Raw genomic sequence first — 20,508 nt, 5'->3', positions numbered from 1 at the left:
GGGTGGTTTAGCGAAGTTAAGTTAAAGTGTGAGCATTACCTTCGGGAAAGTGTATTGCGTTTGAATATTCAGTACAACTGTACAATAAAGTTTCTGCAATGCTTTGTGTGCCCGCATTTCGCTAAATTACCCAAGCATTTCAGTAAATAGGCTACGTGAACAACAACCACGGTGTCAGTGAGCCGTTTTTACGTTAAAATGCACAAATAATCTGCGCCTGTCATGCTTTCACGACGTCTACATTGTGTTAAAATTAAACCAGACTAAACTTGGTTAAGGATACAGTTAGCTTTAAGTTGCAGCATCATGCACTTCTTGGCGTCTTCGTTCAAGATCGTGATATAATAAACAGCCGGAATATGCACATACAAAACAACATGCAGAATTGGTATCAATAGTTGTTTAAACCGGTGTCTTATTTTTACGATTCTATGTATCAGAATGGTAAGAGTGGACTTACACGACAGCAAACTTTAGCCAACGTTAGCTAGCTAAGCTTGCGTGGGCTAGCTGAAACGCTAGCTAACCACAATCAGTGTCACGGACATGTTGGATTTACGTAGAGAGTAAAATAGGCACAAGGGGTATCAGTAGTAGACAAGCAGTGATGATAAGTTTTAAGGAAACAGTAGTGCACGGTGTTACTTAAAACTATCTTTCCTGGCTACAGAACTCTTCCAAAACACTTGCATGAAATCACTTCCTAGTTCACCGTGGCCACGCAATCACGTGATTGGATCTCCGCCTTTTCTGTTCTGAACCCTGAATCGCATTACTCGCACCAGTTCTTGAGGGAAGTTTTAAACGGGCTCTGGTGGGTGGGTGCACTGGTGGGTAAACTCATCTTGCGGTCATTCAGTAAAAGACGGTAGCCTACACATCGATATCACATCACATTGATTACAGTGCATGGAAATGCACTGTAGGCTACTTATCACTATGCTTCCTTAATACAGTGCATGGAAATCATAATGCACTGTAGGCTACTGTTCTTCCTAGGCTTTTTATTCAGCTATTCTTATTAGGCTATTCTGCTGACCACTTTTTCTGGTCTTTTTACGTAGGTCTTTTTAAGGACAAGGCTGCTATGTATTTCCCCATAGACTTAACATTGGCCATTATGACATCACAATATAGCCATTACCGTAAAACTCCAAATAATAGCCCGGGCTTTAACTGCACCAGCTAGTATTAGAGACAGGCGTCTATGAGACAGGCCTTTAATTCCCTTTACACAAAACTTTTCCTCTGCAAAGATGGAAAATATTATCGAATTAATTATTTCAAACACACTGAATGTCTACCTATATGACTAGGCTATCTGATGACAATTACGGATCATCATTAATTTAGTGTTGAGATGTTGTTCATTGAGTGAGATACAGTAAGATCCAAATAGCGGGATATAGCCAGAACAGATGAAACACATTTTAATCAAACATAATTTATAAAGAGATCGTATCACACTGAAAGCTCATATTTTGTAGCAACCTAGCCTATATCGTCCTTTGTCAAATACAGTTGCATTATCAGCCCTGACCAAAACCATTCAGGAATTATTTATGCAATTTATGCATTTATGCAAGTGGAACGTGCGTAATGTTGCATTCTCCTTCCTTTTCAGCAGGAATGAAACAGCATGAGAGAACATGAACCATATAATTTCTCTCGTATTTTATTTGGCAAATTTGACAACAGTCAGCTTATATTTCAAATCATAGCCTACTTCTTTTTCTTTATCGCCATGGCGGTGCCCATTTAGAATAAAGAATAACATTTGCGAACTCTTTTGTTTTGTTGCCAGCATAAAAACAAGCTTACCATCGGCCTATCCACAAGTTTTAAACACAAGGGATGAATTGAACGATGACGAATTCGGACATATAGGCATAGTTCATATTGAAAAAAGTTATACAATTTGGAACTCTAGCTTTTCCCCACCGCTGTCTTTTAATGTCATCTAATCATAACGTTAGCGTGCGCAGTCTGCTCCATATGTAACGGATGCCAGCTAGCTTAGCTGTGCTTGTGGAACGTTGGTAAACCTCACTCCCCGACGCCTCAAGAGTGCTGCTGGCATGCGAGCCAGTAGCCTGGGCTATTGGCTCAATTGTTAGTGTGATTTGTAGTTGTGATTTCCTGCGGGCAGACAGAATATCTGGCTCGTTAGTTTCGTGGAAGTATAGATAAGTAGAAGGCTACGCAAACATGGAAAACTGGATAAAAAGAACACTGTCCAAAAAGCCTAATCAAAGCGATCGAAGAGGAGAAGCGAGAGAAACTCGCAGGAAACTCGCAGGAGAAAAGACTGCGTGAAAAAAAACTAAAGTATGATGAGGCATATAGGCCTAAGCTTCACTTAGATTTATCTAACCAGTCTAATGTTTTTTCCACACTGTTTTTAGCGCGAGAGCTTATAGACCAGTTGCGCATTTTGATTTTGTTATTTGCTATGATGTAGGGTGGCTAATTAAACATTATGCCTGGAATGCGTCAATAGAATGTGTTGTATTATGTGTCGGATGGTGGGGGTACGCGAGCTGAGTCAGGATGTATCCGCGGGGGAAAAAGTTGGGGAACCACTGCACTAAACTATCTGTCTATTAAAGGGACACCAGGCAAGCCTGATGCTTTTTCTCTACGAAGCTCCCCCTATCTGTACGTGTCGATACATGTGCAAGCCCTCGCTCTGTCTGAAACTTTTTTTTGGCATTTTCCGTCAAGGGTTTTCGCTGCTTCTTCGCTGGCTCTGCCATTATACACACGTTTGCAACAATCGCTAGCGTTTCGTTAGCCTGCCTCTGTGCTGGGGATGCAGGATGTAAACTGATCCTGCTTCTCGTGATGTCTGAGACTTTGTGAGACTGAAGGTCGGTGGGTCGGATACACCGAACTTGCAAGCGGGATATTCTTCCTACAGGCAGTAGGGGCGGGCGAGAGAGTCTTCATTCGCCCTGTAATGAGTCATTTAACCATATACTGCCTTACGAAGATGATTAATTAACACGAAAACGTTGCCTGGTGTCCCTTTAAACTATCTGTCTATCAACAAATTTTATTAAGCTATGCAACCACCATGTCTATCCTAGCATTATCATGCATTGGTAATTCCTTGGAATTGCATTTCTAGTTTATCTTGTAATATTCTTCTTTGGACCTTTTTCTCTTATTTTAGGCCATCACTGATGAAAGACATGCACCGAGCCTCTCAGGCTAACTTGAAGGAGATTCATTTCTCATTAGTTAGCCTACATAATTACTGTGTCTGAGTTATTAAATCAGTCTCAGATTTATGTTCACTTTAAGAGTATACACTTGCAATCTAGCATAGCCTACACTGTATCTCAATAGCATAAAACAGACACATCAGGCTATTATTATCATGTGTAGGCTGTTTGATAGTTTGTGAAAAATGTTTTTTATTTGTTCCAGATAAGATTTTCATTTGATGACTAGCCCATAACTGATCACTACAACACTGGAGGTGTGCAAGTGCCTAGCTACCAGTGACTGCACTTCCAGCATCCTCCTTCAAGCTGGTCAAGTTTGCTGGTGACCGTCCTATGTCTCATCAAACCAAGGGCAGAGATGAGTTGGCCTGAACACTGTCACAACTGGCCAGCATGGTATACACAAAACAACCAAGAGGTCAGTGTCAACAAGATGATCGGGTAAAGTAGCAGACTTCCAAAGAAAAAAAACTCACCAACAACACAACAGTACAGTAAAGGTTTGCGGAATAGGCTACCACCATCACCAGTGACCTGAAATGGGAGACAAAGCTCAAGCAAGCTCAGCTCACCAGAGGATGTTCTGCCTGAAGAGTTTTGGAAGATGAACCTCTCCTGGAACGTTTAATGCTCTATTAAAAGTATATGTATACCATCACGTAAGGTAAATATTTGTATACAATCATGTAAGGTAAATGTTTAACTTTCCATGCAGGGAATTCTGTGAACAGGTTACATCGAGCCTATTGAGCGTGGCTTTTTCCACTTTGTCTTATTATCTGCTTCCAGTTCATTACCCGGAGAGAGATTGTATCGGTTTCTCCACATCTGGCATCACTTAGTTCAGAAATAAGTTTGCTACATCTTATTTACTTTAAACAGATGGCCTCACCTCCATGTCAAGTCAACCTAAATGGATGTTGGCATCCAAAGGGTACTTACTGTATACTCTGAAACAGGGGGGTGGTTTTATACTGTCTGCATGTGAATGTGTGAGTGATGCATAGTGTAAACCTGTACCAGCAAAAAGGCTGAATGAAAGATCTTTTACCATTTGGATATGTTCTACAATTATTACACAGTTTTTCTTTTCATAAATAGTTCATAAAATTAACAAGTATGTGTCAAGCTTGCTATATACAGTAGGCTTTACCTTCTGTGAAGCTCTACCTGTTAAGCGAATAAGATTCATCCACTAAATAATTCCCATCCAGCAAAAACAAATGCATGACTAACTTCCACACATCTTATCCCACAGTTAAGCCTGCAGACATTAGATAATTACAGGGAGAGACTGCACACAATAGGCTCATGGAAACAGCAGCAGCACGCATGCAGGCAGACACCAATGGAGCAAGACTACGAGAGACAAGCCCCCGCTGGGAGCTGTAGCTGTCAGTCTGCCACTCATTAAATCACATGTTATTAGCCTCCTCCACTGTCCAGCCTGCAGCCTCACGGAGAAGCTAGTAGCTTGGAGTAGAAGTCGTCTCTGTTCAAGGCATGGCCTGCAGGATGGACGCACTGTCTCTGTCTGTCTGTGAGTCAGTGTGGTAGGCCTGCCTGAACACCAGTAGGCAAACGGGGAAACATGCAATCATCCCCGTAGAGTCTAGACGTTAGAATGAATATTTTATAGACTGGAGTACCTTAGGAGGAGGCCATATAAAGTGGAGGGGAGATGAGTCATTATATTAATGGAGGCAGTCTTGGTACTTAACAGGAGTACGTTATGAGCATAAGAATTAGTCTGTGGCGAATTGTGTTATATACGAATGTTTGGTTTGCAGTGTTCTCATGGTTGACACAGATTCAGATGGCATTCCACACAAAGTCACGGCCCTCGTTAATTTGTTGTGCTCACTTTATTTTGGCATTTCCCACACCCCCTCCCCCTCCCCCAGGCTCCCCCCTACAGCTGAGTTTACCCTGTGCTGTTTCTGACAGCACCGGTGCATTGTATGATTGTGAAAAGTGTACGCACTCATTAAAATACAGCTGGAATTCAATAATAAACAAACGTGCAGTGTTGTCTAGACCAGCTAAAATGATCACAGATCAATGCATGCAGTGCACAATCGTCTCAGTTAGACCTCACTAACATGAACTCTGGCTCAACATGAACTCTCATAGCGAAACAATTAGTCAAGTTCATAGCTAATGTTCAGCATCTGGAAAGCATGGGAGCAATCTTTCATAGTTCAGAGTTCAAAATGTACGCACTTGTTCAAAGATAAAGGATCCATGCCTCGTCATCTATTCAATGCGGTCATATTGTCGTCATTGTTAGGAAAAAGCTATTGAGGATTGGAAATGTTTTATTATAGCATAATGAGAGGACCTGGCTACAAAGTAATACAAAGTAACACATCGAGATTGCAATCATAACGGGAGAGAGGTTGGATAAACAAATAATTTAAAAATGTACAGACGAACATCCTCTGCTTGTATCTCCTGTAGGGCTACAGGAGCAATACAATAACTCTGATAGAATCGCACTTCCAAATCCAAACACTCCTGCTGCATATGGCTGGTGGTCAGTCACACATATACTGTGTGTGTATATATACATCCCACCCAAACCATTGCAGTGATCAAAAGCCCGGTGCACAAACAAGTTTGTTTTTCTTTAACCATATGCAAAGGATAATGATGTTTGCTTTGGCTCTCAAAAGACAGACATGAAAGCTGGCCTATTGCTGATGAAAGTGATTTATTTTTTGTGTGTCTGAGACAGGGATAGGGGCGAGTGTGTGTGTGTGTGCGTGTGTGCAAAAAAATTGGCTCAGGAGGTCCCACATGTCTGCACTCTGCAGCACAGGGCTGGCCAGTAAGGTTTGACTGCGTGTCCTGTCAAAGGTTTTGAGCCAGACCAGTTTATAGCCCCTTAATAGAATCTGTTTTGTGTTTGAACAATGTCTTCTTGCCGATTCTCAAGATCACTTAAGAATCAAATAGACAGTTTAGCAGAGGTTATATGTGAGAGTTTCAACATTTTCAGGAAAGGCTTGAGGATTGAAGCTATTGAGGTCTGAGGCTCTTGAGCTAGCTCACGTGTTTCTTTGTGGTCATTTGCATCTCTGTATGTCACATCGAATGAAATGACCATAAGGAAATATATGAGCTGGCTCAAGATCCATAGACTTCAAAAGCCTAAGGCTCAAGCCATTCCTGAAAATTGTAGCGATAGTAAAAAAAAAAAAATCTGTGGTATAATGGTAATATATGATTATATGATTCCAAGGAATTAATATGTATTATTAATTCCTTAGGCTTAGAATCATATATTACATGATTGTATGATTCTAATTTTTTTATAATGTTGATTGTTCACTGCCATAGCGTCATGTTTTTGTTTTGTTTTGTTTGTTTTTTCAGGTTGAGAGTTGTGTGGTTGTCAGTGTTTCCTCCCTGCCTTTTCTCCACTGCACCTAAAGATGCATGCCTCCCAGGAGATGTAATGTTGAGCTGAAAAACAATGCCAAGCAGTTAACATTTTACAACATAAAATTACGTAATGTATGATTTCATGGGAAAAAAACACAGTCACATTAAAAACCGTATACCTTCACTGGTTCACCCATAGCCATAAACATGTCATAATGTGCCATTTTCCTTGGCCTTGAGGAAGCCTCCTATTTAGCCCTCAGCTTCTTAAGGGCTCCACTGTGCAGGCGTCAGCTCTGAGCAGACATGTGTACGCATGTGAGTAATCAGGGTAGAGGATGAGGGCGGGCAAACGAGCTCTGTGTCAAAGTCGGCCCTGTAGATGATGTTGACAGGAAAATGAGGGAGTATGGAGAGGTTTGGGAACTGTCTGTCAACTGTGTGGGACTCTGAATGAAACGGCACTGTGTTTTTTAAAAGCAGAGGCGGCCAAAGCCTGTCTTCCGGCTCCGATCACTCTTTCATATAACATGTCATGAGAGCAGTGTTGTCGTCCACAGGAGAGAGTTAAAGCATTTTTGTCACTCAAGTCAGTGAAAACACACTTCACTGTAAAGTGAAATACTTTCTTCTTTTCATTGAGAGAAAGAGAGGCATTTAACCTTTTACATACTAGAAGATCAGTAACATCCTTTGATAATAAAGTATTTATTTACATAGCACATTTTATGTACAGAGTGCAAACCAAATAGTCACTGCATCAACCAGTTGGAGTATAACATTGGATGTCTAGTGCACTGTGTTCATGCCATACAGCTGTTCCTAAACTGTCTCAGTGCCCTCTGGATGTCAAGGCTTTTTGCAAATCAACAATTCCCTCTGCAGGAAGACAAACACTACTGCCCATTAAAACTCTTCAAAGTCGCCATGTGTTTGACTCAGGCATCTTATGAATTCTTTGTTAAACTGAGACCATAAACAGTCAGGGTTATTACGAATCGTTCCGCCTGCAGGGCGACCCTATCATCTAGAGGTGAGTGTTAATCAGCGCCAGTGTTGTTTTTGTCACACGCTGCATCAGAGTCGCTGGCTGAGTCTCCAGTGACCCGCCCAGGGCACACAAGAGTGTTCTGTCCTTCAACACATGACTGGGCCCCAGTGGTGTTGAACTGAGACTCACTTCTCTAAGGTCTTAACTGTAAAACCTCTTCAGTTTACACCAACTCAGCGACAAGCTTAAACAAAAAGCCATGCCTTGCTGGAACAGTAAAGACTGCAATGTTTTTTTTAGAAATGCTGCAAGGGGCTTTGTGTGGTTTTGTGTGTTTTTGTGAGAAAATAACCATATCGGAAAAATAGCCTATTCTTGGTCTCAAGTCTCAAGAAATGCCTGTTTTGGTCATTGGGCTCCTTCTCTTTCTCTCTCTCTCTTTCTCTCTGTTTGTCTGTTTGTCTATCTGCTCTAAAGCCATAGAACAGCTTGCAGCTGTTTTTGGACACTGGACTGTGATGTTCAAGGGGATGAGGGGTGGGGGGTGACTACAGTGGAGCCACGCAGACTAGTAAGCATTTTCAAAGGGGCCTCGCGTCGTGCAGCCCCAGTGACTGTGCTGCATGTGACCAGCCTGGTGGGCAGACTAGTCCTCCATCCTCCCCATCCCATCCCGGGCCAGTGCTCTGTAGTGGTTCATGTGGGGATTCACAAACAGAAGGGTTTCTGACAGGAAGATTGAGGTGGGGTAAAAGACCAGAGACAGGAATGAGGGGGAGGGAGGGAGGATCCATTGAAGCTTCTGTCCTTCAAACAGAAAACCCCACGACTTTGTCATTATCATCACTCAAGAATCAGTCGCAAATGTTTTCGTAGAGGGCACCAATATAGTTATTTATTTATTTATTTATTTTGCTGAACATCTGATGAACATCTGCTCCCGCCTGCCTGGCTGCACGCAGGCTGACCGAAGGGAAGAAGTGTCTGTGTCTTCCAGCGTATTTATTTGGACATGCTTCCAGCAGAATTTCACATGCTTGCCCTGGATGAAAGGCCAATTCATGTACCAGTTAAATAACACATTATGTGTGTCCTCATTCTCCCCGAATCGATATCACACGGATATATATCCCAGGCCTGCGAGACCTCTGGGAATTTTCACAATCAGTTTGCAGGGTGTGTCCAGCAGCAACTGGAACCATGAAAAAGGCTTGAGACCGACCATTTACTCAAGTGCTGATGTCCGTCAAACACATGGTTTTAGTTTAACTCGCACATCATTTCTTTCTCCCTCACAGTTCATGTTTTATGTCATCATAAGTGTCAGGTGTTGAGCTACCATGTAAACCACAGATTGTGATATCACCAAGCTTCTTTATATTGGCGTGCCAAGTGCATGAGATGGTGGAAAATCAAAGCAAATCAAACAGTGAACCAGATCAATAACTTTTAACAACTTAAAATTAACATGTTTTTAAAACTAACGACAGATTGGCTCATTTTCAACACAGGCTGGTATGGGGAAACAGCAGTTTAACTGACAATCAGAACAAAGAGGGCATAGATTTACTCCTTTCCTAATTATACTTCTTCATCCCCCTCTTCTCATGGATTAGTGAGACAAACATCGCAAAGATTGATTGAAGTTAAAATTAAATAAATTTGTGGTAATTGCAGCTATTATCATTAATGACAGGCTTCAGGGCTTTGTTATATGTTGTCATATATGCGAAATGTGGGAGGTATGATCTAAGTGTATTGTAATGCACTGTGCATTGTTGTCATTATTGTTGTTACCATAAAACACATTAGCCAAGCATAACAAAACAGGATAAACGTATAGTTGCTATAGGCACAATCGGCCCACACAGTTTGATACAGTAAATATGGAATGGTATGACAGGATCGTTTGCTCTCTTTCAGCATAATCACTAGATAGCTGCTGAAATTATCCCCATCCTGTGCTTGTTATTAAATTTCCCTGCTTGATAAATGTTCCCTGGAGGAACAAAAAAAACAAGAGATGGAGATGTTTTTCATCCTCTGATTCTGTAATGGTTCTACACTGTCGGCATTCTTTGGAGTCTTTGAATGCGCCCCTTACTAAACGCAATAGAAAGAAATCAAAGCCAACTGCCTTCTCAGGGTGTTTGTGGAGTGGAAGCTCTCGCTCATGAATCGATGCTGTTATCAAAAGAACTGTATCTGGTATACAGATTTACATTTTTCATTTTTAAAGATGAAAGACATTCCAAAACAGCCAGTGGTCCAGCAACACTGCATAGACCTCAAGTGGGTTTGTATAGACAAGCTGTGTGTTGATCTGAAAGACTGAGTGAGTGAGTGAGTGAGTGAGAGAGTGAGTTAAGTATGCGTGTGTGCGTGTATGTGTGTGCGTGTCTGCATGTGTATGTGAGTATGTATGTGTGTGTGTCTGTGTGTGCGTGCTTGCATGCGTGAGTGTGTGTGTGTCTGTGTGTGTGTGCATGTGTGTGTGTGTCTGTGCGTGTGTGTCTGTGCATGTGTGTGTGTGTGCGTGTGTGTGTGTGTGTGTGTGTGTGCTGTAGGAATGACATGCTGCATTGTAAGGGGGCAGGAGTTACGGTTCTATTAGCACCCCTGTTTATGGAGCGTCTGCTCAGCCCTGGAGTTTGCGAGCTTTCCCTTTTCTCGGCTCCAGCTTTGAAGTTGCCATTGCCATTTAGGTGAAGTATTTGTGGGGTCCACATCTGCAGCAGCATCTTTTGGCCGACATCACATGTCTTGCTGTCTAGAATAAACCTGCTCAAAAAAGACAGGAGCCATAACAATTCCATTGTGTTAGTGTCTCTCTGTGTGTGCGTGGGTGTGTGTGTGCGTGTGTGTGTGTGTGTGTGTGTGTCTGTGTGTCTGTCTGTGTGTGTATTTAAAAGAGAGGGAGAGAAAGAGTGAGTGAGTGTGAATATGAGCATTTGTGTATGTGTGTGTGTGTGTCTGCGTTAACTTGTGTGTGTGTATGTGTGTGTGTCTGCATGAGCTTGTGTGTGTGTGTGTGTGTCTGCATGAGCGTGTGTTCACACACGTTTTCTAAAAGCCATTTTTTTATTGCACTCTTTTTCTTCTCACAGAGATCCAACAATTTCACATCTCACCCTTTTATGACATCATGGAAAGAAGTGAGGTGAGTGGAGAAGTCTTAACACCATTACTGAGAGACGGCTGGTAACCCTCACATGAAATTTTGGATGCTCTCTAAGGTTTGTATTCTCATAAAGTTGAGACATGATGATGTGCCAATCCTAAGTGTGATTTTGCTGTCCCACATCCTCTGGGGAGTAATACTCATTACGTTCTAAAATTTCTTAAAAGCGTAGCTCATACTCTTTTCTCTTTAACCTTTTAAACTTTAAATAAATGGCGTGGTGTATGTTTATTGTAAGTGATTGGCTGTTAGAATCTTGTTTTATAAAAGAGACTAAGACTTAAGGTTAGACATGCAGCTAGCACAATAATTTTTGCATTACGGGTTATGGGCAGATTAGTGTAACCAATTTGCAAATATATTGTAAGATACCCCTCCAAAAAATACAAGTCCTGATGCAAGTCGTCATATCAGATGTATTTTATGTCAGACTTGAAACAGATAACATTTCCCACATGTAATGATGACTTATTTTAGAAATAAGTGTCTTAATAAGGATGGAAAACACTTTCATTTTCTATTTCAAGTAACGCTCCGAAATACTGTGAAAATAATTTTCTTTATTCATATTTAAATATCACAACTCTGTACTCACAATTTAATATCATCAATATTTTCGAATGCTACCTTTACTTATATGGAAATGATCATGAACCACAACACTTGTGATGTGGGACTGATTCTGTTTCTATTATATGGTGATGATCTCCCCTGGTGGGATATTTTTTTTAAAGTCTGTTTTTTGTTTCTTGAAGGTTGATTTGCTGGCTCTGAGGCAGGTGTTACTGGTTCGGTGTGCCAGTGCCGCCTTCGGCCCATGGTTCTATGTATGCTGTTTTTGGAGACTTGAGCCATCTTGCTGGCATGGAAGAGTGCATAACCACACTCCTAGTTCATACCATAGCATTCCTATGAATCCCGTGAGAAAACAAGCAAACAACAAAGAACACATGGAATTGACTCTGTCACGTTACAAATCCTCCAAAACTGTTCCAGTTGTTTCTGTTGGCTGAGATGCTTTTTTTCATTATTTTTAAATGTCTGAAAGTGCCGACACTTGAAACTTATGAAAACAGTGGAGTCCTCAAGCAAGTTTTGTGTGTGTGTGTGTGTGTGTGTGTGTGTGTGTGTGTGTGTGTGTGTGTGTGTGTGTGTGTGTGAGAGAGAGAGGGGTGGGGGTGGGGGGTGCAAGCATTCAGACATATTTCAATCCCAGCGATCAACACAAACTTAAATCTTGTCAAACATTACAAAATAAATGATGGAAAGATTGTGAGTTAATTAAAGCTGTTAAATCTGGCCGTGAGAAGTGCACATCTTACACCTCTTGCACAAATGCCTCTGGGTATTTTGGAACTTCAATATGATTCAAGATCAATTTAATCACTGTGTGCTTTTAGAGCAACAGATAGAGCAACACAGCCACCTATTGGCTGCTAGGACTACAGGTAAAGCCAGTTGCGGCAAAAAAAATATTTTCAATGCATATATAATTTTACATGAAAAGGTTCTTGAAAACCACTGCTGTGGCTAATGATCAGCTAGGATCCAACTATATCTGTGGAAGCGCAGAGAACTGTGCACTTCATGATTTGTTTCTGTCATTCTTTGAATGTTAATAAATGTTACTTTTTGGGAAAGGAGATAGACCTACATTAAATGTATGTTATGTTCATGCATGGTTACAAGCAATGGCCATCCATTTACTATAATCTAAATCATAAAGAAAGCTTTATAACACATACTGTATAGACACATGGATAATATAAGCCACACTTGGCTGCTATAATAATCCATTTATTTATAATTTGTTCTGCATAATCAGACCATTGAGAAGATAAATTGAAGCAATCTAACTTCATGGAAGGCCCATGGGATGCGTTTACTTCCAGATCATGGTGTGGATTGGAAAGGAAGGTGACATGAACACAGTGGATTGGGGATGGAAACTGGTGGACAATTGGTTCCTGCCAGTTATGACTACTGCTGCCCCAGAAAGCAGATGATCCAATGTATTTGCACAACTGCCTGCCGAAAACAACGGCATGCCTGCTTGTGGACCATGTCAAGTTGGGAATCACTATAATCAACCTCTATGGGAGGAAGAGTGTGACCACTAATGGTAAATCTAGTGAAGGTCACAAAAAGTATAAAAAATAAACCAGAATAAGAGGAAACAACTGAAGAAAACAGAAAAATTAAAAAAGAAAAGGGGTTAGCGGTACTGAGCCTTCACAGTTCCAGCCCTGTTTTGACTAATTTTACAGTACCATACAATTCTAATGAATTTTTTTTCTTTATTGGAATCAAAAGAATGGTTATGAACCACCTAAACCACCAACACTAGGCAAAATGATTTGAGAAAGGAGAAATATGCAGTGACTTAAGGGAAATGTACTTATTTTTCGTATAAATATACTTGTAACCAATTGCTTTAAAGGAGAATTCCGGTGTGATATTGACCTAAAGTGTGTTGAAACATAATACCGAGTGTGAATGTATGTCTCATAGCTCACCTCCTGTGTCCCCTGCACTCAGAAATCTGGCGCTAGTTAGCCAATGCTACCAACAGTGTTTCGTTGTGGTGCCTCGGGCATCGGCCTAGCCATGCAAAGAAATCACTGTTTTATACCATTTACGAGGCTCAAAGTAGCTCCATACTTCATTGGTAGACTTCCGAGGGCCTTGACATTTAAAACGAGACATGGAGAACTTTGAAAAAGCACTGGTAGTTTATTCACAAGACGATTTATACAGACAGTACCTTAAGGAATTTTACCGTTCGACGCCATCTTGAATTTAGTCATGATAAGTCAAGCGACGAGTACGAATGAACAGGTATGATAAGGGATCAGATTCCAAAAATAATTCAGTGGAAATGCATGGATTCAATTGCTTCCAGTAGCAACAACTAGAATCCATGCATTTCCACAGAATTATTTTTGGAATCCTTTACGGAATTATTTTTAGACCCCTTATCATACCTGTTCATTCGTACTCGTCGCTCGACTTATCGTGACTAAATTCAAGATGGCGTTGAACGGTAAAATTCCTTGAGGGACTGTCTGTATAAATCGTCTTGTAAATAAACTACCAGTGCTTTTTCAAAGTTCTCCATGTCTCGTTTTAAATGTCAAGGCCCTCGGAAGTCTACCAATGAAGTATGGAGCTACTTTGAGCCTCGTAAATGGTATAAAACAGTGATTTGTTTGCATGGCTAGGCCGATGCCCGAGGCACCACAACGAAACACTATTGGTAGCACTGGCTAACTAGCGCCAGATTTCTGAGTGCAGGGGACAAGCTGAGGTGAGCTATGAGACATACATTCACACTCGGTATCATGTTTCAAGACACTTTAGGTCAAAATCACACCGGAATTATCCTTTAATGTACTTTTAATCACTTATCTATCATGCAAATATGCTAATTAGAATGTTACATGGCCAAAACGTACCAGGTAGGCTACCATTCATGTACCATTATTCCTGGTCTATAGAAGAAATACAAAGGGGTAATGGTCATTTTAAGGACCTGACGGACCTTTCTTGGAGTCAAACTTTGGTAAACTTTTAGTATGTTTTTAAGTACATCTGATACTACTATAAACCACTGAGAACCCTTTTGTTAGATTTTTTTGGGGTCAAACCATATTTGCAGCTGACTAAAGTGTGGGCCACCCAGGCATTGTGGGCCGAGAGGTAGCCTGAATACTTAATAAAATCAGTGCTGCCGCTGCTACCACAGGCATCACCAAGGGACAGAGGGATTTAGACAATAAATAGAAGTAGCTATACTGCAGATCTGACTCGATGTGATTCATGCTGGGTTGAACACAATGCATACTGGGATGGACACAATGCTTGCTGGTTAGAAATTCTGTCCGACTTCTGTCAGCCGGGGAGGGACTTACCACCGTGACACCATGTCACATGACCTTAAAATATCGCGGGAGTCTTAGCCTGCAGACAGATCTTGCAGTTGCCTTCCACAAGCTGCACGAGCTGAAACACGCCCTCATGACGTCAGTTCAAAGACGTGATGGGGCCATTTGGGAGGAATGTCCTCATGACAATTTTGACGGGAGTCTCATGCTGCTTCCTTATGTTGGAATATATGCGAAAATAAACAGAAATCGAAGGGATACCTTCCTATACGTGATTTCTGCAACAATGGTAGGCTAGCCTACTGAAAATGTTTGGATATTCTGTTATTTTCTGCTGTTGGTTAAATAGATAGACATTAGACACACATATTGGGAAAACACTTGATATTGAATTTATGTGCTACAAAGCAGGCCTGTTAACTGTATGACAACAGTGGTTTATTTAAACTACATCATAAGAATTTATTTTGTCAGTCATCATGCTCATTTTAATGAGTAAGAATGAAAGTTCTGCTGTATTTATTGCAAACAAAATTCCGCCATATCTCCCGCGATGTCTCCCACGAGTCAAGTCAGGCAGACTGCAGCCTGTCTGTCCGGGATGAGCTGCCCTCTGTTGTAGCTCCTCCCGGCTAGCCTCTGAAGATCACGTTTACGTAGAAAGCCAGACCAAGTCAGATTTGCCTCAAGTCGAACATGCCTATTGAGAGACCTCAGACCCATACAGACCAGCCTCAGACGAGTCCAGGAAGTGACGTCATCCGTTGCCGAACTGAATTGTGGGTCCGTTGCGTCGCGTTTCTCCCGTCGCTCGCATTGAGAAGTTCAGCTGTTGCTGCACCGACAGACGGCACCGGCCAATCAAGCCAATCGACGGACGGCACCAACCAATCAAATTACGGTTATACTTCAAGTCATTTGCATAGCTACCGTCGGGAACACCCACTGGCATGCGTTGACAGAACGCAACTGTGTGAAGAAGCCGTTAGTAACACAGACCAAGAACATTGCCTAAATAGAAAGAGAAATAAAAAAGACGATAAGAGACTTTCCTGCATTACACAGTACTTGCCACTAAGAGTTTGAAGCGATAGTGAGAAGACACTGGCCTATCCTTAGCTCAGACCCTACACTAAAAGACATTTTCTTCAGACAACCCCCACGTTTGGTCTTTAAGCGCTCACCTAATTACGCAACCTTGTTGTCAGAAGAGACCGACCACCAGATAACGCACCGCAATTCTTCCCTCCTATTCCTGATAGCAATTACAGGTGCGCGAATTGCGCGCAATGTAACTTTACATATGATATAAATGTAAAACCTTCAACCATCCACATACAGGAAAGGCACACAAAATAAAGGGAGTAATAACGTGCAATACAAAAAATGTAATATATATGATCAAATGCCCTTGTGGTCTAGACTAGCCTATTGGAAAGACAACACGATGCCTCAAAACACGTATTGTTTAGGCCTATATCGGGATCGAACAGGTCACTATTCCTAGACGGGGTGGTGATGTCGACAACTTACTCCTAAGAAGAGAGGCTTTTTATATATACACCTTAAACACTATTTCACCAAAGGGGCTTAATATGTATTTTGATCTTAAGCCTTTTCTGTGATTTTCCTTTTTGGATGATGACTATGTATTTTTTTTAAGTATATTTTTGGGCTTTTTATGCCTTTAATCAGATAGGACAGTGGAGAACGACAGGAAGTGAGTGGGAGAGAGAGTCGGGGTGGGATCCGGAAAGGACCACGGGGCGGGAATCGAACCCGGGTCGCCGGCCTACGGTGCAGGTGCCCCAGCCAGTTGCGCCACAGCTGGGGCGGATGATGACTATGTATGATGACTATTTATTTTTTTGTATTTTGTATATGTATGTGTGTATATATATATCTTTGCCATGAACATTATGACTTTGCACATAGGCCTATGCCTATTGATACAATAATAAAGCTTTTTTCTTTATGACACATAGGCCGAGCTGCCTGTCAGTCATGATGATTGGCGCCCTTGGGTGCACTGCCTAGGCGGGTGCTGAATGAATGGTCATGTGATATAGGCCACACTCTTCCTGTTACCCACATGCCTGACGAAGATCCAAGGTGATCGAAACGTTGCTATGTTTTTAAAGTAATAAAGTTTATATTTTTGGAGCAATTGCAGTGTGCCGACCACACTTCTTCCAGAACCTCTGGTCTAGAACATTCATTCCCCTCCGCTAGGTGGCGGTAGTACTGCAAAAGCCTCTTTGTCCCTAACCAGAAAACCATAAATCGAGACATCAACAAACAATACGGCGGGATGTAACATTACCTTTTATCTTCTCTATTTCTACTCAGAGCTGAAAGTGCCATAGGGTATGAAAATCTTTTTGAAACTGAACTTTGCGAAGTTTTCTGGGGGTTGATGGATCTTCAAAACACACCTAACAGTTAGCCTAATCAAGTCATCTGTTCGTAATGCTAGATAGCTAACCGTTAACTAACTAACCCCTGCTTACGAAATGTCACTTGAATATGTGGAAGGCTTTGCATTATTTCATTACTGAGTAGGTAACGTGGTTGATAATGATTATGTATGTTACGGGTCAGTTCTAAGAAAATTAACTGTTATTGCAGTTTGTGCAGTCATCAGGATGAGCGCAGGAGACACATCCACTGTATCAGCTGAAGGACAACTCCTTGAAAGTTATATTACCAGTGGGTTTCTGACCCAGGTAAGATGCTTTATAAGTGTAAATGCTTTTATTATTTTTCCATGCCTCGAGTCTGATATATCTGGTTTTAAAACATGTAGATCTTTCTGACACACACCAACATCATTTTAACAGGAGGAGATTGATGGCGTACGAAAACAAGACGTTTTTTCCTCCAATCTGTATAATGTAGTGAAACTGAACGAAATTCAGCGTGAGAGTGATGAGGTATGGGGCTTTAACAAGGATGGAGCAGTAGTACAATATGTGTTGTATTGTAAATATTGTAAATGTATTATTGTTTCTGAACTGCTCAGTCTTGAATATAATTTTATCTGCTTCCAGAGAGCATTTCAACTTGAGTTACTTAAGTTGGATAAGGAATTCGCTGATGTCTCTCACAACCACTATCTGAGTGAGCAAATGTGTTTGTTTCTCCCTTTTGTAGTTGATAAAGTTTTGCTTTCATAATGGTGAAAACAACCCCCTGTCCCAGTAGGGTTAGTACGGTAAGTAAACTGTTTTGTGTTGTGTTGTTTTGGCAGACCCCAGGATTGATGACCTTCAGAAGTTCAACTCCCACCTTCAGAGGCTGCTTCAGGAGCACATCAGCTTGAAAAAGAGGCTAATGAATCCCCGGGCTGACCAAAGCCTACCCATACACGCAGACATGCACAAGTGAGCTACTCCAGTTTTTCATAGGCCTCAAAAGAGGTCTGTGCTACTTTACCTGATATGAATAATTAATTTATTTAAAGGATTCTTTCACACAAACATATGGGTATTTGTGGGCGTTTAAGGGTGTTTTTGGGAGGTAACCAGGTACGCCATGCTTTTGGAGGTGCAAAGAAACGCTGGATTTTCATTGAGATCACATAGTGAGGAAAAATCTGATTGTTTGCACCTCCAAATGGGCGGTGACGTACGTATGTGACACAAGTTTGTGTGAAAGAATAGACCTATGGTCCAATGTAATGTTGGATGTAAAAAACAGAAATTGAAGGCAAACAAAATCTCCACAACACAAAGGCTAATTTATACTTTTTCTGAAACATATTCCAGGATGCTATCCTATTATGTGTAGTCCTAGAAAGTTCTTTTTTTTTTTACTTTACCCTTAAAGGAGAATAGATCTCTGTTCAGATCTATGTACACAGAGATGCCCCCAGAGTGTAGCGCTATAGCTGCCTGGCTTGGTTAGCTACTGGCTGTAGCAACTCGAGCTAGATAAAACCGATTGTTTTTGTCATACCGACAGTACTCGGTGACCTCGAGAAATGGAGATCTATGTGAAAACTCGCCGAATTTCTACTTTAAACAAACACATGTTTGCACTCCTTTTTTAATACATACTGTATGTGTAGGCCTGTATTTAAGTATAAAAAGATTCTGTTTGCAGTTAGCCACAGTTTTGACATACGTTAGAATCGCACATAAGGATGTTTGCTGGTCTTCTACTTCACAGAGATGTGGTGGAGCTCGTCAGCATGGTCACAGACTTCATAGAGAACTTGGACCTGAAGATAAAGACCGTACAGTCTATTCCTAACACTCAGGAAGACATTAACAAGTTGGTAGGTTTCTATTCTATTTTGTTCGAACCTTATACATATATTTCATTGAAAGGTTTCATAAAGAAACCATAACATGAAAATATTGAATTGATTAATTGAATTGATTTTAATTAATCTAGTGCAGGCACAATTTGCACATAAATTCCACACAGTTCCCATGACAAACTCACTGAGAATCATAATAAGTACCACATGTGAAACTGCCAGGTGTGTACTGTACTGATATGGTTTTGTCAGCCAGTGCTTGTGTTTGATGTGTCTCCACCAGAACATGGGCATGGCTCAGCTCCTGACCCTGGTGAAGGAGGTGGAGAGCCTCCACCAGCAGGTTCTTCAGTGGAGGGAGAAGCACCAAGGAACCAGCACAGAAAAACAGGGCCTGGAGGATGGCTGGACAAGATGACAGCTAGACCATTTCAGTTCATTAGATTACTTGTAACAATAACACATATGTTTGTTTTTCACATGACATTAACATCTTAGGGGCTAGTTGCCCATATTCAGTAAAAAAGAGCGTCGGCTGAGATTTCCATTGATGGGGGGGGGGGGGGGGGGATTCTCGTTTAGGGCTTGGCTTAATCCATGTACAGGAAACTAGCTTTTAATGTCTCTGTCCAAATTAGATTTTTTATTTATTCTTGTCACTAGGGTTGTTTGGCTACACCATTAAAATAGTTGTGTCTGTGTGTGTGTGTGTACAATAAATAATAATCTTAACAGATGAACATACTTGTCCTTATTTGTGTGAAAGGGCGATTTCATTATGGTACATTTTAGTTTGATTCGTTAAAATAAAAATATTTTAAAAGCATATCTACTGTATGTACATTCGCTTGGCCAATCACTTAAACATTAGGCATCCTCAATGCCTCTTTTGCTGTGTTATTCTTCACTTCTAATAGAGAGCCTTAGGCATAATGTTTTTGAACAGCAAATTCTAATCATTCTAGAATAGATCTATTTTCAGATTATTTATTGCCTAATGCAAATCGGATGAATTTCAGTTGGAAATGTGACGCATCAATTAGTCTACAGTAGGCAGAGAATATTCTCACGTGAGATCACCACTGATGGATCTCTAAGAATACTGTAAAAATCCCATTTGTTTCAGCTTTTGCAAAAAAATGGCAAAGAAAAGAGTCATCAAGAGCACAACCCTTGAAAATGGATGGCAACTGCTACTAAGCCACTACATGTTTCCTATCAGAACCACTAGATGGCAGCCTATCACGAGACTAGACATTTCCTCAGCCTCTACTGTCTGTCTAATTAAATAGCTCATATCGAGTGCATACATATGTTACCAAAGTAGCCATATTGAACTGAGGTTACAAAAGTGAGAAGGGAGGTAGTTTATAAACATTGTAATGTGACAGATATTTGCTGCAAACCCAAGCACATGTCAAATGGCCCTCGAGGACTTCAACTGAAAGTGTTACACCTGCAAGGGGGCAAAGAGTAAGCTTGTGCTATGCCTCTAGTTAAACAAGTAGCTTGTAACTTATCTCCACATATGAGGGGGACGTTTTTTCCCCTTCACTCATTAACAATCCGTT

General features: G+C 41.1%; 2 protein-coding genes across 3 annotated transcripts in view; one reads left to right on the top strand and one right to left on the bottom strand.

Annotated features, from left to right (window-relative positions):
* The window catches only part of tasp1 (taspase, threonine aspartase, 1), a 31,854-nt gene extending 31,144 nt beyond the window's left edge, over positions 1-710 (bottom strand). The window contains exon 1 of one of the 2 annotated variants that reach the window (XM_076285488.1): positions 461-710. The gene's annotated coding sequence lies outside the window, so the exon portion shown is untranslated. Of the gene's footprint in view, positions 1-39; positions 435-460 lie in introns of those variants that run through there. The other variant, XM_076285489.1, reaches the window with a different exon arrangement.
* A 16,238-nt stretch (positions 711-16,948) lies between these two features.
* On the top strand, positions 16,949-19,677 carry haus2 (HAUS augmin like complex subunit 2). The gene is made up of 7 exons (XM_076286536.1): positions 16,949-17,040; positions 17,302-17,399; positions 17,514-17,606; positions 17,724-17,793; positions 17,924-18,056; positions 18,844-18,952; positions 19,221-19,677. The coding sequence occupies exons 2-7, from the start codon at positions 17,319-17,321 to the stop codon at positions 19,353-19,355; spliced, it is 621 nt and encodes a 206-aa protein (XP_076142651.1). The 5' UTR covers positions 16,949-17,040; positions 17,302-17,318; the 3' UTR covers positions 19,356-19,677.
* The last annotated feature ends 831 nt before the right edge of the window (positions 19,678-20,508 follow it).

Source organism: Alosa pseudoharengus, unplaced genomic scaffold (genome assembly GCF_046254945.1).
Source record: "Alosa pseudoharengus isolate Yale_2024_CS ecotype anadromous, Long Island Sound unplaced genomic scaffold, YU_APseudo_1.1 YU_APseudo_1.1_scf_15, whole genome shotgun sequence".
Classification (NCBI taxonomy): domain Eukaryota; kingdom Metazoa; phylum Chordata; class Actinopteri; order Clupeiformes; family Clupeidae; genus Alosa; species Alosa pseudoharengus.
The sequence above is the reverse complement of the archived record's forward strand: the minus strand, read 5'-3'. Positions and strand labels throughout refer to the sequence as shown.